Source organism: Myxine glutinosa, chromosome 5 (assembly GCF_964187855.1).
Source record: "Myxine glutinosa chromosome 5, kmMyxGlut1.1, whole genome shotgun sequence".
In the NCBI taxonomy this organism is placed as follows: Eukaryota; Metazoa; Chordata; class Myxini; order Myxiniformes; family Myxinidae; genus Myxine; species Myxine glutinosa.
This window is the reverse complement of record NC_136265.1, coordinates 24819540-24836810: the sequence shown is the minus strand read 5'-3', so window position 1 is coordinate 24836810 and position 17271 is coordinate 24819540. Positions and strand designations below refer to the sequence as shown.

The 17271-nt window shown below is 42.8% G+C and overlaps 1 protein-coding gene across 1 annotated transcript in view; it reads right to left on the bottom strand.

The window, feature by feature from the left end:
- The window catches only part of LOC137427831 (uncharacterized), a 45401-nt gene extending 28430 nt beyond the window's left edge, over positions 1-16971 (bottom strand). Inside the window, exons 1-4 of the mRNA XM_078777259.1 lie at positions 16653-16971; positions 16406-16462; positions 4819-4926; positions 592-716 (exon numbers count right to left, since the gene is read on the bottom strand). Coding sequence (XP_078633385.1) covers positions 592-716; positions 4819-4926; positions 16406-16462; positions 16653-16806 — 444 coding nt within the window. The 5' untranslated portion in view covers positions 16807-16971. The remainder of the gene's footprint in view (positions 1-591; positions 717-4818; positions 4927-16405; positions 16463-16652) is intronic.
- Between the last annotated feature and the right edge of the window lie 300 nt (positions 16972-17271).

The window sequence follows — 17271 nt, the reverse complement described above, 5'->3', positions numbered from 1 at the left end:
GGCACGTTGACCTCCTCGTGAATGATTTATTGCACACCGTGCACTTGTGCAGCTTTTCAACAGCAGGGGTCCTCTTCTGACTCTGGTTTAAAAAAAAAAAAAAAAAAAAAAAAAACAAGGAACTTTATTGTAGAAGGAGGCCATTCAGCCCAGCAAGCACACACAATGGTTGTCAATCAATGGTTGTTTGTCCGTGTGGTATCCTAAATGCTGAGTGTAAAGCAAGGAGGCAACACGAATAGTTTCTAAAGTCTTTGGTACGACTTGGCTGGGGATGGGAGTGAACAGACATCCCAGACTCAGAGCAAACGCTTTACCCATTACACCTCTGATTCTGCCAAAGGTAGGTTTTCTCATAAAATGCATTGCATAAACTACATCTCAAAGGTGTTTCTCTTGTATGAATCCTCAAATATACTTGGTAGGTTGACTTTTGCCCAAATGCTTTAATGTACATACGACACTTGTACAGACTTGTCACGGTGTAGCTAGTGCTAGTTGTGTGTATATGAGGGGCTGAGGAGCAATTGAATGACAAAGTGCACTCAGTGCTGTGTGTGCCTTTTCACAAATGTCAATATTCAGGTGTACCTGTTCATGACCACATTTCCGTTTGTAATCCCTGTACTTCACACAGTGAACCTTCTGGTTTTTCTGCAATGATCTCTCATTGAAGGCATGAATATTCTTGATCCTGATGATCTTCCTTGATTTATCTGAAGATCGTTCACAGAAAAGTCAGTATTTGGATCAGAGCAAACAGCATCAACACAATGGTATCGATCTTAAAATAAAGTGTGTACTGGAAAATGCAAATACATATATGAACTAGAATGACGCCCTTCGACGTCACGACACGTTGACCAATATGCCTCCGCCCACATTATCACATCATTGTACATACTTGTACCAAGTTTGATTCAAATCCATTCAGCTGTTCTCAAGGATCACATTTTTACCTGACATGACCTCTGACGTCACCAAAATCACAAAATCACCTCACTCCTCATCTTCGATGCCAAAATAGAATCATTTCATCTTTGCATCATAATATATATATATACTTGTACCAAGTTTGGTCAAAATACCATCACCAGTTCACAAGTTAGAACAGTGACAGAATGTTTACTTCACATGACCTCTGACCTTTGACCTCTTGACCCCAAAATCTAATCAGTTCATGCATACATCATACATACTTGTACCAAGTTTGATTTAAATCCCTTCAACTGTTCTCAAGTTGTCACATTTTTACCTGACATGACCTCTGACCTCTTGATGCCATAATCCAATCAGTTCATCTTTGCATCATAATCAGTTCATCATTCAAAATCCTATCACTAGTTCACGAGTTGGCACAGCAACATGATTTTTACTTAACATGACTTTTGACTTCTTGACCCCAAAACCTAATACGTTCATCTTTTCATCATTATACATACCTGTACCAAGTTTGACTCAGATCCCTTCAGCCATTCTTAAATTATCGCGGTAACAAAATAATTGTAACTCAACATGACATCTGATCTTTCACCTCTTGACCCCAAAATCGAATCAGTTTATCTTTGCATCAAAATACATACTTGTACCAACTTTGGTCAGAATCCCATCACTGGTTCACAAGTTATCGTGGTAACAGGATTTTTACCTAACATGACCTCCCTGATGGATCACATTTGATCTATCAGGGTCATGTTAATTTTTACTTAACATGACCTTTGACCTCTTGACCCCAAAATCTCGTCCTTTCATCTTTACCTCATTATACATACCTGCACTAAGTTTAACTGAGATCCCTTCAGCCGTTCTCAAGTTATTGCGGTAACGAACACGTATCACGGAACGACGGATGGGCAACCCAAAAACAATGCCTCCGGCGACTTCGTTGGCGGGGGCATAAAAACAAAGATCCACCCACATCTCTCATAGGTGAATGGAGGGAATAAACAATCGGCTCTCACCACTCAATTACCCCAGGTGGCTATGAGTAAATACATAAATCGACTCCTCCCATGCTCTTCTAGCCGAAGAAAGCTGCATAAAGCAACCATGAAAGGCCACACTAGGTAAGCCCTTTTGTTGTTTCAAACTTTTCCCAGAATCCCTCCACAACTGTAAAGACAGTCTCACACAGTACATAAATGAGAATCCCAATGCTACACACAGCCTCAGCCGGCAGACCGGTTTCATCGCTTGTTGGCGAATCATCAGGGACAGTGCAGACAAACGTGTACCATCGAGGTTCCCAAGTACCACGTGTGCAAACATCAAGCAGTCAACATATAAATGAAGAACAAAGTCCCACCCACATCTCTGACATGTGAATGAAGGGAATAACCAATCAGCTCCCACCTAATCAATTACCCCAGGTGGCAATTACCGGTTATTTTTCATTTGCATTTAGCACACATCTTCATAGTTTCCTGGTTTAGTTGAACTTTCCCATTGGTTATTTGGGGGTCCCAGGTTATAGTGCATCAGAGAATTCTCACTTATCTTTGAGTTAAATTTTCATTAATTTGGCATTTTTCTCTTTCCCTACTGGCACACCTCGAAATACGTAATCTACCCCAAAATGCTCGGTGCGCTACCGACTCGAGAAATGTACTTGCAGTAAATGTTGCAAACACGTCAACTCTCAATCATGACTACGTCTCGCAGTGTATTCCTATATATCCGCTAATCCAATTTTTTATTCAGGACCAGAAGAATTATGGTTAACCATTTTGAAATTTCCATTCTTTTTTCTAAATGCTGGAAATTATTTTTCAAAGACTATATGAATCTGATTTTGCGCGAGCAATGGCAGGTTAAAAGTGCCAGGCGAGTGAAACCGAATCAGTGTGAATACACACACACAGTGCATGTACCACCGTTTAAAATGGCTCTAAACGGTGGTACATGCACTGTGTGTGTGTGTATTCACACTGATTCGGTTTCACTCGCCTGGCACTTTTAACCTGCCATTGCTCGCGCAAAATCAGATTCATATAGTCTTTGAAAAATAATTTCCAGCATTTAGAAAAAAGAATGGAAATTTCAAAATGGTTAACCATAATTCTTCTGGTCCTGAATAAAAAATTGGATTAGCGGATATATAGGAATACACTGCGAGACGTAGTCATGATTGAGAGTTGATGTGTTTGCAACATTTACTGCAAGTACATTTCTCGAGTCGGTAGCGCACCGAGCATTTTGGGGTAGATTACGTATTTCGAGGTGTTCCAGTAGGGAAAGAGAAAAATGCCAAATTAATGAAAATTTAACTCAAAGATAAGTGAGAATTCTCCGATGCACTATAACCTGGGACCCCCAAATAACCAATGGGAAAGTTCAACTAAACCAGGAAACTATGAAGATCTGTGCTAAATTTCAGACTTTCCACTGCTGAAAACGAGAACAAAATAATTGATGAAATTTGGTGATGTTATTAGTGACAATAATTATGAAGGATATTTAACCAAGGGATGTAATTGAGGTTTAGCGAAATACTAAATTAAATTGCTGTACAAGTATCAGAACACAAACCCCAAAGGGGATAACGTATACGCGGGAGGTCGGGAGGCACACTCCCCCAAGGAAAGGTTAGATATTTTGTTTTTTTCCATGTGCTGCACAATGACACGGAATATTAAACACGATGGTTTAAAAAAAATCTTTCTGGAAGATGATAATTTCTTCAGTGAACTATAAGGGACACTCGGTAGAGTGCAAACCTCCACCAGCCTGAACAGTTTATGTTTTGTATCCCACCAATAGGCCTGATCTGCATCCGGACCTGAACCAAAATCGAATCTGCTTTTTCTCATAACCTCACCAACTCATCGACCCAGTTTTGTCATAACTCGTCCACAACTTTTTGAAATACCATACTATACAGCATATTGTTTTTGGCCCCATTTCTCAATGGTGAAGAATCGCTTAAAAATTATCCGATCCAGATCTTGACCAAAATCGAATCGAATTGTCCTTGTCACACACCCAACCTGTCCACCAAATTTCGCCTGAATCTGTCCACAACTTGTTGAGATATCCTGCTCACAGACAGACAGACACAGACTATGGGTGAAACATAACCTCGGCCCACCTTCTGTGGCAGAGGTAATGATGCTGTATAATTAATTTGCTTAGTTTGCATACCTTTAAAATTATCTTAGATAGGAAATGATGAAACAACATGGCAGTTCATCAGATAAATATGTACCGAGAAACAACCTCATAATGATGTCCGAGACGCAATGTTGTAATGATATCGTGATGTCCCAGACGCAACGTAGTGATGATATGACGTCCCAGACACGTCGTAATGACCTCTTATGAGGGCAATTTCATTCCATGTTGTGAAAATGTTAAAATGACTACAATTAGGTCATGACCTTAAATTAGGTCAAGGTCAAAAAATTAATTCCACCCCGTGTACTTTATATTCACATTATTGATGTGAAATTTAATTCCGAAAGTCCCAGCCAGTTCTGAAATGCAGCTCGGAAATTTGGAGTGTAGATGAAGATTTTTTTTCTAAATGGTGCTTTGGTACTTCTGGGGAAGGGGGGTGGGGTGTCTAAGAAGCTCTGTGGTAGCATTAAAAATCGGGGCTGCTAATTGTAGAAACAAACCCTACAAAAGCAATAAGCCTCCCCCTGTGCTATCGAGTATAGGGGGAGGCTAACCTATTTGTGAGAATAAAATGTGCTATTTTTTTTTAACAGCACTGATCTTACTGTTCCTGAGACTTCAGATATGCAAGTGTTAGAATAAAATGCAGGAAAGCATCACAAAGAACCATTCTGGACAGCACAATCCTTTCACTGTACTCACCATCTGCAGAGAGAGAATCTTCATTCAGCTCTTCCTTCATGTAGATGCCGTTTGAAGGCCGAACAGCGTCATCAGAAAGACAACCAGCCTCCGCTGGACCTATTTCACCTGCAAAGGATCCAATGCTAGTCAAGAACAGAATAGCCAAGAACAAGTTATGTGTGTGTCCATCATCTATATCTATCTATAATTCCAGTAATCTCTGTGTGTATGTATGTATGTTTGTCTGTGACCGCTGTTTCTCGACAACCACGGGTCCGATATACTTGAAACTTGCCAGGTATATTGCTGGGGACCCGAGGATGTGCCTTTTCAAGGTTTCATATTAATCGGACAAGTAGTTACCGAGCTATGTCCAAAAAACGATTCAACCAATCAGAGAGCAGCGAGTTATCACGTGTGCCGAACGTGGCGAACAGACTCTGCCTCGGACGGCACATTTGAGAGCGTATTCATTTATTTCACGTTGGCAAACTATGTTGCCGCTATGTTGGCGTTAAACTATGTTTTAATACTAATTAAAACTAATTTGCGATTCTTTCGCTTTCCTGCGCGTTTGTGCACGCTATGGCGATTTCTTTACCAAACTCCGCAAGCCGTTCGCTTTGGACCAAACCATTTCATGTAAATAGAGGGGGGGGATTGTCACCGTACTCGCAAGCCGTTCGCTTTGGACCAAACCATTTCATGTAAATAGAGGGGGGGGATATAATTTTAGATATAGATATAGTACGGGCATGCCCTAGTATATATAAACGCGAGTTGTCTGTGTGTGTGTGTGTGTGTGTCCAGTTTTTGTGTGTCCGCGTTTTATTCAGAGATGGCTGAACGGATCTTCAAACTTTCAGAGGTTCATCAGTGAGTGCCTGGGAGAGTTTTAGGCAAAAAAAAAAAGAATTGAAAAAAAACTTCGTTTTTTTGGAGTAAAAAAATATAAATTGTTCGATAGTGCTGAAGCCTTTTTAAATTGAAGAAAGTTATATACAAGTACACATTCGCATAAATAAATACAAAATAATTACCAGAGATTTGAATACAAATAAATCAAACAATTCCGGAAGTGTACGAATTTGGTAGTACGGCTTCTTTTTCTTACTGATCGGCATCACACTAACTCAAATGTGAGCCACATTCACTCAAACGTGAGCCACTACCCTTCCTCTACTGCCTCCCCCCTCCCCTCCCCTTCTCCCCTCGTTCCCCCTCTCCCCCTCCTTCCCCCTCTCCCCCTCCCTTCCCCCCTCCCCCTCCCTTCCCCCTTCCCCCCCCTCCCCTTCACAAACATCAAGTGAAAATGGAAGCGGAAACACTGCAAGGTAGGATTTGTGATTCGGGGCTATCCACATGTATTATTACAATGTTTTCATGATAGTCTTCATCTACTACCAACCACCTTTAGTCTTCATCTACTACGAAGCCCAATAAATAAATACGATACTTTGTTTGATTACAATGAATTATATTTAATGTAGAAAATATTATCTTTTTTTCTCATTTTAGAAAACGGCAAGGTCGGGCCGGCTATCACACAGACTGCTACCGATATAATAATATCAATATAATATCACACAATACAATTTAATATGCTATCGATATAATATCACACAATACAATTTTGAGAAAACTTACCCTCTGAAACAGAAAGACCTATTGTTATTATTTGTTTGTGTTTTTTTTTTTTTTGCCCTTGTAATTTACTTACTGATGGATATTTAACAGTGTTTTGGGGCGAATTGCTCTTTTGCTCAAGTCTATGTACTTTTACACTGAACTGGTAACCTTTTATAGTTTCATTTGTTTGAAGCTACATGCTTAAAGTACAAGAATGTCTTCAAATAAGCGGTACCAGAAGAGGTTTCCATTTGATTGCTGATAGATCAATACATGTACATGTTATTTTTTATTTGTTTTTAGCCGCGTCGCAGACGCTGCTCATAGAGTGCCCTCTGCTGTTGTTCTTGTTCTTGTTCTTCTTCTTCTTCTTGTTCTTGTTGTTCTTGCAGAGAAGACAAAACCTCAAAGCTCCACCCATTCTGGGAACCATAGCTCCACCCATTGTGGGAGAGGCTTCATATAAACAAATATCCACCATTTTATTAACGAGCATAGCTTTGAGGCCTGTTTTGTAGGCCCGTGGTGTCTTCCTCTCTCACACAGTTTTCTTTCAAATCAAATTCGATATATCATTTCATTTTTCAGTCGCTAACATAGTTTTAGACTCGGTTGAAAAAAAACGTGAAGAAAATCCGATGAAAGTTGCCCTTTATAGAACGAAATGAATTCTCAAAGGCCTGTAACTTCAAGTCCATTGAGATTTTTTTTTTTTTTTATCGCGGCATGGTCAGTCATACACCGCCCGAAATAACAGACGGGAAAATGCCGAGATATATTGTTTGTTTTTTTTATCGCGGCATTGTCAGTCATACACCGCCTGAAATAACAGACGGGAAAATGCCGAGATATATTGTTTTGTTTTTTTATCGCGGCATGGTCAGTCATACACCGCCTGAAATAACAGACGGGAAAATGCCGAGATATATTAAAAATTCATCCATTTGATGATAATCGTCACGATGAAATATTTAATTTATACGTCGTCACAATAATGTGGAGAGAGGAGATAGCTTCGTTCACGTGTCGCCACATATGGGAAATTGCCGAGATTTTTTTTTTTTTAATCGCGGCATGGTCAGTCATACACCGCCTGAAATAACAGACAGGAAAATGCCGAGATATATTAAAAATTCGTCCATTTGATGACAATCGTCACGATGAAATATTTAATTTATACGTCGTCACAATAATGTGGAGAGAGGAGCATAGCTTCGTTCACGTGTCGCCACACACGGGAAATTGCCGAGATATATTTTTTTTAAATCGCGGCATGGTCAGTCATACACCGCCTGAAATAACAGACGGGAAAATGCCGAGATATATTAAAAATTCGTCGCCACACACGGGAAATTGCCGAGATATATTTTCACTTTGCACAAAAATAACATCAAGTAATCGAATCAATAGGAATGTCCTGTGCCTATAACGTAATTAACGCAAACATTACTACTGGTTTGAGTATTATTTTCCTAAAAGTGTTTGAAGCTACAGTTTAACCAATGCATGTACATCGTGTATTTCTGCAATTAGCAGTGACAGAAGCTGTGTTACTCGCATTCTCAGTGATACATAAACTTGTGACAAAAGGAATAAAACTATTTTATTGTATTTTATTTTTGTAATAAGTGTAGCAGCTACATTCAAGTGTAAGGTGTGCACAGAGGGAGCTGCAGATGGAGGAAATGTTGAGTTGGATCTTGGAGACGGCGTGAAGCTGGAAGGTGTGAAAACATTTTGCTACCTCGGAGACATGCTGAATGGAGAAGGTGGATCAGACTCGGCGACGGTTGCTGGAGTGAGATGTGAATGGAAGAAGTTTCGGGAACTGAGTGGCGTGCTGATGAGGAGGGGAGTGTCATTGAAGCTGAAGGGAAAGGTGTATGCTGCATGTGTGAGAAGTGTTATGATTTATGGGAGCGAGACATGGTTAATGAACGGAGAGCAGCAACGAAGGCTGGAAAGGGTGGAAATGTGAATGGTTCGGTGGATGTGTGGAGTATCGTTGAGAGAGAGAGAGGAAGACAAATGAAGAATTGCGAAAGATGATGGGAATAGAGCCTGTGATGGATGCTGTGAAGAGGAACAGGTTGAGATGGTTTGGTCATGTGTTGAGGAAGGATGAAAGTGACTGGTTGAGAAGAGTGATGGAAATGAATGTAGAAGGAAGTAGAGGACGGGGTCGGGGAAGACCGAGAAAGACTTGGCTAAAGATGGTCGAAGAAGAAATGCGGGCAAGCGGGTTAACAATGGGAGATGCAGAAAATATGGCAAAATGGAGAAGATTGTCATGGGGACCGCAAGGCTAACCCCCGCTCTAGCAGGGAAAATGGCCTTAAAATGCCTGTTGTGTTGTTGTTGTTATTATTTTTGTAATAACGCTTGTACATGTGCTGTACTGCCTTTACATTTCGTTACGATTATAAGTTTTAAGTTTGTCATCTTACAAAATCAAGTTTGATTCATGTGGGTCGGACAGGTTAATACAAAATAGAGCTCCAGTGTCTGGCATCAGTCAGCAAGTAATGGAGTTTGTACTTTGTACCATGATCTAATGCAGTTGCTTTGTTGAATTATTTTGTTCAATGCCCTTTTACCTCCTGATAGATCAAGTAATTACACAAGTAAATATCCCTTGCAGGCATACATGATCATCCCTCTGATCATCATCATGTGCACTTGTGAATAAACGTCTAAATTAAACTTTCTAAACTTCTGAGCATTTCTAACTTAGAAACTCTTAAAGTTAGAGCACATCGATACTCTGAAAAACAATGAAATTTCACATGTAACCCTTCGATTAGTAAATTATATTTTTCGTTTAATCCTACTTCAAGACGGTGTAATGCTGGGAAAAAAAATCTCCACTACATGTATGTTGTACGTAATGAATTAAACATTAACTTAAATAGAGCAGATTACCCCAGCACGTCAGTGATCACATCTACAGGAACACTACGAGATTGGCTTTTAAATATAAACATAGGAGCAATACCCTGGTGCTCACCTGGTAGAATAAACAGTATACTGCACCGACTAAAGGTATTTTAAACAAATTTCAATGGTTGCTAGAAGACAGGGCAGCATGCAGATCATACTGGCATAATCATAAGACTTTAAACAAACAAACAAAAAAATACCTATTTTGGAGGGCAACCCATTCCTCCCCCAACCCCATAGACCTCCTTAGACCCCGATTTTTTTTAATGCCGTGAACAAACTTTAGTCACAACACAACAAGTATCATTTGTGCCAAGTTTGGTCACAATCCCTTCAACGGTTTTGGAGAAGAAGTTGCAAGTGTTTACGGACTGACGGACGGACAACGCGCCATCGCATAAGCTCCCCTGAACTTCGTTCCAGGTGAGCTAAAAATTGGACAAGGAAAAAAATTGTGGGGGATTAGTGTTCTATTTTCTCACTGCTTAACCCGAAATAAGGGGATGTGACCAACGATGTTACTGTCGTGTCTTTGTGGTGCAACTTTAATGTGTCGAGGGGCCTGTGGGTGGGTGGTTGTACATGTAATGACGTGGGTGATTAGGGTTGGCATTTGCCATTGCAAGGAACTGTGCAGCTCTCATGTCTAAGTGGTCTTTGATTTTTAGCATTTATACTTCTGTGTGTAGGTGCTCGATGGGTGTTGTTATTGTGCAACATGTGATGGTGAGAAGGCCTTTGTTTTGAATGGCCGGCAGGGTGTTGAGATGTGTGTTTGATAGACTGGAGGCCCAAGATGAGCTGGCATCGTTGATGACTGATCTAATGTACTGTTTGTATGTTAGTGATGTTGTTTATTTGTGGTGTCTGAAGATGGGGCCCGGGAGTGTCCTAAGTGTGTTCAGCCTGGGTGTACCTTTTTTTTAAAAATGTTTGTGATGTTATCTGAGAATGACATTGTGATAAAATGAAGAAGAAGAAGATTTTGGAGATGGGATGCTCCTTGCATGGCTATATATATCCGGACGCTGCGTGTGTGGAAGGAGAAGGGTTTTACTGCCCGATTGTGCTGCGATGACCGCTGAGCCGGTTCTGAGTTGGTAAGATGTGACTGTCAATTGATGGCAAATGTATTACTACGCTTTTCATTTATATGCTTAGTAGATCTAATGGGATGCTCGTTTGTGTTGTGTTGGACTTGTGAAGATCGATTTCAATAAGGCCTCATATCTGAGAACGAGGTCTTGAATTGTAATTTCATTACAGAGATTGATGTGTTAAAAGTGACGCCGAGTATTTTTGTTTGGTGTGTGTGGAATAGGGTTGTTGTTCAGTGTGATGTGTAGTGCAGCGCTATGTTCCTTGGTGTAATTTTTAGAAGAGTGACTGTTGATTTTGAGGTTGCTACGTTTAATCTGTTGATGGTGAGCCAGGTTTGCAGGGTGCTGAGGAAGGGTTGAAGTTGTGATGTGGTGGTGTTGATGTTGCTATGAGTTGAGGTGATGCTTATATCGTCCACATATGAGGCTATTTGTGCGTTCTCTGATGGTCGTGGAATGTCATGCATGAGCAGATTAAACAGTGTGGGGGGAGAGGACTGAGCCTTGAGGGATTCCATTTTCAAAGTATCGTGTGCGTGATGACCTGTTAAAATTACGAATGATAGGTCGTTGGCCAGCCAGCGTTTGGTGTTGTTGCGCATGTTTGTGTTGAGTATTTTGTTTGTGAGTAAGAGCTTTGGGAGTGTGTCAAACGCTTTGCTGATGTCTGCCGGGTGAGAATAGTGCTTTTTGGTGATTTTCTATTGTTAAAGCCTTCAAAGGTGTTTTGTGTGAGGTGGGAGGTTTGTGAGGAGAGTGGTGGTGGAGTGGTTTGGTCTGAATCTGTGTTGGGTGTGTGAGAGAGGGATGTGAGTGTAAGTATAAGGTGTTTTGTAACTTTGTTGGGTGTGCACAGAAATGTGATAGGTCTGTAAGGGGCTGCTTTGGTAGGACCTTTTTGGCTTAAGGAAGGTAATGATTTTGTCAAGTTTTTTAATTTGGGGAATTATTGAGTGTTGGTAGGAGAATTTTTATTTTTTTTTGGTATCCTGAATCGAGGCTCGTGAAAGAGCTAACATTTATTTCACAAACAAATCAACCAGACAAACAAAAATATATAAAAAGAGGGAGCGGAGGACGATGGGGAGAGAAGGGGAAGCACACAAACATAACATTTGAGAGCAGGGAGATGTGTGGGAGGGAGAGGGCTTGGGGGGAGGCGGCGTGGGAAGGGGGTGGGGGGGGGGGGGGGGGGAGAAGTTTAAAACACAAGGACACCAAGGACTTCCAGGACAGAAGTTGGTATTTCAAAAAAGTGTATTAGGGGTGAAATTAGCGGGGGTAGAAAAGATCAAGGTTTTGGATGGGAGAAGATAAGAGATGGTGGTGAACAGCTGTTTTAAAGACCTGGAGGGTGGAATGGGATTGAAGAGAGTGAGGGAGTTTGTTCCAGAGGCAGGAGAAAAGAGGAATGAAGGAGTGAAGGTGAGCAGAGTCTTGATTTTGGCAGTTTAACCATAAAAGGGTTGCAGGCAGATCTTGTGCGACCTGTAGGTATATTTGGGGGACAGAGCCCAGAGAGAGCTGGGGGGGCAAGGCCAGAGAGGAGTCGGTAGAAGACGGAAAGACCACCAACCTGCCTGTGGTGAGTGAGTGAAAGGCCCTTGGAGTTAGCTTCATCGCGGGAGATTCCAATGATTCTGAACGCTTTGGTTTAAACAGCGTGAAGACGAGCTAGGTGTGAGGCAGGAGCACCAGCCCAGAGGGGAGAGCAGTATTCCATTGAGCTGCGAATGAAAGCCTTGTATGTGGTGAGGAGCTCAGGTGTGCCAAGGAAGGACTTCGCACGACGAAGAATGCTCAGTCGGCGACAAGCTTTGGAGGCCAGATTTGAAATGTGGTTTTCCCAGGAAAGATCATGGCAGATAGTGAGACCCAAAAGCTTGAGTGACAGAACTTCTTGGAGAGGATTATTCAGAAAATGGATGGGAGGGTTGTCCAGTCGGTCTTTTTGGAGAGACATCGTAAGAGTGTGAGATTTGTCAGGATTGAAAGACATGTTCCACTTGTTTGCCCAGTCTGTGATTTTGTCCAGGTCTGCAGAGAGTGAAGAGGCTGCAGACTGCCGAACTGAGGGATGAGGAATGGAGCGACAGAGAGTAGAGTCATCAGCAAAGAGATAGAGAGGAATTTCAAGAGAGTCAGAAAGATCATTGATGAAGACCAGAAAAAGCACAGGGCCCAGAACACTGCCTTGGGGAACTCCAGCCTGAACAGGAAGAGTAGATTAGAGAAACCCATTCAGGACCACACGTTGACTATGACTAGAGAGGAAGTCCGCCAGCCATGCGTGGAGATTACCATGGATACCAAAGGAGGAGAGTTTGGTGAGCAGAGCGGGTGCCAGACCGTATCAAAGGCACGTGATATGTCAAGGGAGACAGCTCTAATTTCCTCTTTGGCATTGAGGACCTCCATCCATTGTTGAGAAAGCAGAAGCAGCATGTCCAGAGTAGAGTGACCAGGTCTGAAACCAAATTGATGATCAGAGATCAAGCCATTGGAGAAGAGGAAAGATTTCATATCTGAAGCAATGATGGATTCCATGACTTTGCTGATAATTGGGAGAAGGCTGATTGGTCTGTAGTTGCTAGGATCTGTTTTTGCACATTTTTTGTGCAAAGCGATGATGTTGGCTGATTTCCAAGCAGATGGCAGATGACCTTGAGCAAAAGAGAGGGTGAAGAGAACAGAGAGAGGGAGGGAAAGAGCGGAAGAACAGGATTTTAGGACCCGTGGGCTGATGCCGTCAGGTCCAGTTGCAGAATCAGAGTCGAGGGTTGACAAACTTTTCCACCTTGTTAGGAGGAAAGGACACAGAGTCCAGGAGCAGCTGGGTACGACTGGGTATGGTGGGTACAGAGAAGGATGGGTTTGGCACACAAGATTTAGAGGCAAACACAGAGTTGAGGCATTCAGCTTTTTCACGTGCGGAGTCAGCCGTGTGGCCGTTTGAGGTGAGGGAGGGGATGGAGGGGGAACAAACACCAGAAACAGATTTGACCAGACGCCACCAGGATTTGGAAGAGGGAGACAGATAAGAGAGTTCTGTCCTGAGAATGGAGAGATATTGTTTCCTGGCTCTCCTGAGGGTGGACACACACTTGTTTCAGGCTTTGTGAAAGGAAATGAGATTTCCTTCCGTTGGATTTGCTTTCCAGGAGACGAAAGCAAGTTGTTTCTGGGCAACAGCCTCACCACAAGATTCCGTGTACCATGGACGGGAGGAAGGGTATGACAACTGAAGACGAGATGGGATAAATCTGTGCATGAGAATATGAGAGAGAGCAATTTACTTTGGAAGAATTCCCAGGATGAGTTGATGTCAGAGGCGGTAGAGGTGGGAGATCAGTCCAGATGGTTGATGGCTGCTTGAAGACCGTGCCAATTGGCCTGAGTGAAATGCCAGACTCGCCGACGCTGAGGAGGCTCTCTGAGAATGGTCAGAGAGATGTCCACTTTAACAAGCACATGATGAGATGAGCCGATTGGAGCAGAAGAAGAGCAGTGGACATTTTCAGGGAAGTTAGTCATAACGAAGTCCAGAAGAGAAGATGCGCTCCATTGACTGAGATCCTGGTTGGGAAATTGACAGATTGTGTCAGTCCCAGTGAGTCGCAGAAGTCCTTTGCTGAAGAGCCATGGCTGGTGAGAGAGGTACCCACACCCAGCCAACTGGCATGGTGACAATTGAAATCACCACATATGAGGAAGAGAGAGTTGGGATGGGTAGATATTAGTTGGTCCATATTATCAGACAGCGAGATGTAGATGGAGTCATCACTGTTTGGTGGACGGTACAACACACATATGAATAAAAGGTGGGAGCGAAGGGGAAGCCGTAGCCAAAGGTATTCTTGGGGGTGAGGTGGAGAGAGGGCAGTGCAGGGCGAGTGAGGAAGAGAGTTTTTTATAAAGATAGCAACCCCACCTCCAGGACGAGGCTCAGGTCTATCATACCGGAGGAGGGAGTAACCTGGGAGAGATACCAAGGAATCAGAGACATCATGAAGGAGGAAAGTTTCTGTTAAGCAGATCACGTCTGGTTTGTCAGAAGCAACCTGTATGGAGAGATCAGTCAAGTTTGAGCGAAGGCCCCGAATGTTTGAGGTCCATACCGTTAATGAAGAGGAAGGGGGAGCATCGGATACAGAACAGGGGGGGGGGGGGGGGGGGAGGGGTCGGGTAAGATGTGGAAGAGGAGGAAGAGGTAGGGAGAGCTGTTGAAGGTGTGTCAGAGATTTCAGAATAGCTTGGAGAAAGGGAAGAATGGGGCGGACAAAAGGTTTGATGGTGATTGGGTGAGGCACAGTGAGGTGAGGAGGGGAAGAGCGAGGCAGAAGGTTGGGGGAGATGAAGGTGAAAGTTGGAAGGGGGAAGAAGCAGGGAGGATGCTTTGAGGAGGAGGGGTGAGAGGGGAGTCTAGGAGGGGAGGAGCGAGGGAGAGTCTCGGAGGGGAGGGGTGTGGGGGGAGTTTAGGAGGGAAGGGGCAAGGGGGAAGATTTGAAAGGGATGGGTGATGGGGAAGATTTGGAGGGGAGGGGCAAGGGGGAATATTTGAAAGAGATGGGTGATGGGGAAGATTTGGAGGGGAGGGGCAAGGGGGTAGATTTGGAGGGGAGGGGTGATGGGGAAGTTTTGGAGGGGAGGGGTGATGGGGAAGTTTTGGAGGGAAGGGGTGATGGGGAAGATTTGGAGGGGAGGGGTGAGATTGGATTTTGAAAAGTGTACGATTAATGGGAAACGAACATTTATTGCAAAATGAGTTTCTTGAGACCTTCGAGTCAAAAATACGTTTGAGGACGCTGAAGGAGGGGTGGAGTGCAGGAGAGTTTCGGGAATGTAGAAAAGAGGAACTGTAAGAGATGGAATTTTTTTTTGGAATGAATAGATTTGGTGAGCAAGTCGAAAGCATCCTTTTATAGAAGAAGAAAAAGGTGTTATAATATACGACAGAATACAGTTCTTCAGGGGAAAGTTTAAGCATTTTTAACAACGTGATCATGAGATCACGAACAACGTGGTCGAAGAACGAACGAACAAATAAGAACAACGAATAAGAGCAGAGAAGGAAAGAAATTTTTTTTTTTTTCTGAGTTGAGATTTTAAACAAGGAAGTATGGGGTGAAGACTGGGACAAAAAACAGGGAACGAAAGTAATTGCAGCACAATCAATGAACCGCTGAGAGAAAAACAAAGCCTCAAGGTTGGACACGGAAGCCTACTAGCCTCGGCCTCAGAATACGCGACATGAATTAACCGACGATTTTGTATGCAGGTATGAAAAATTAACACCGAGAATCTTACTAAAGATACACTATAAGTATACACACCGAAAGATAGATACAGTTACGACAAAAACACAATTGTGAAAAAATTACTTAACTTCAAAAGCGTGAGCGCATGGACAGCTTCGAAGGAACGTGTCCTCTGTGTCCATGCATCTTCTGTGTGTATTTGTATTTGTTTTTATTTGTATTCAAATTTATTTTTATGTTTTGTTTTTTATGTTTAATTTGTTTATTCAAAATTTTATGTTTGTATTCAAATTGCTTGTATTTAGGGCTGATATGCCATGTGGTCCAAGGTGTTTTAAATGTACATTGGAGACGTTGGCAGGGACGACAGCCTTTTTTTTTTCTTTTCTTTTTTTTGTATAGAAGATCGAGACTCGTGTAAGAGCTAACATTGATCACAAAAAGACAGACCGACACATAAAACATTTGATAAAGGGAGCAGGAGAACAAGATGGAGAGCAGGGACATCGAGAGATCTGTGGGAGGGAGCGGGCTTGGGGGGAGGAGGCGTGGGAAGGCGGCGAAGGGGGTGGGGGAAGTGTCTGAAGTTAATGTGTGTGGTGTCCCAACAATTTTGGAGATATCTGGGAAAATACGTCTGAAACTAAACGATGCACAATTTAACTTTGGATTTTATACCTTGTGAGAGACAATCATCTGGAGATTCCGGTTCCACCTTCACCAACATGATAGAATCTGCAGAGAAAGAAAATCTACTTAAAACAAAGTACAAAAATAACATCGACAAAGGACGGTTGTAGTAGTTACAGTTTCTGAGGAGAACGTGTTCTGAGGTAATTAATCTCCGCCCGAGTGGTTACGCATTTTAAAACAACCTCCGTGAGTACGTCATAAATAGATATCCCCTGCACCGAGAACCTCATACCTGGTACCTGGTCTGGCTCGGCATCTCCAACACGAAGATTCTGAACGTTCAGGATCCTGAACCCGGAGATCCCAGCATCCCCTCCCGGACCCACGATGTTCCCTCCATCAGAACCTGACAAGGAGTCCGAGGAGCTCAGGGGGTCTCGGTCCATGACCCTCAGTTCCACCTCCCGCTCTCACCGACACTCTCGTACACGAATTTAATGCCACGCTCTGGAGTCTGGACTCTGGAGTCTGGAGACTGGAGTAGAAAAACCACGTGATTGTGGAATCACGGAAGTGAAAAACAAGATTAACATTCCTGTGATTGATCAGAATCACTCGGATTACGATAAAACGCACGATTCTTGTTTTAGATTTTCATTTTAACTTGAGGAACAGAATCGGTCCGATGTGGAGAAGGTCAGATGGAGAATGGACACGTTCAGCTTACACGATACAGCTGAATGAACAAGTAATACAATTATTAATCATCCACAAAAAACTCCAATAAGCCCATCCCACTGAACCCAATTATCCAATCCACGAACACCCTGCAGGACACTAACCCCGCCCACACCACAAACCCGACCCCACGTGACACTCAACGGGTTAAGATGGGGAGGGAATACAACGGG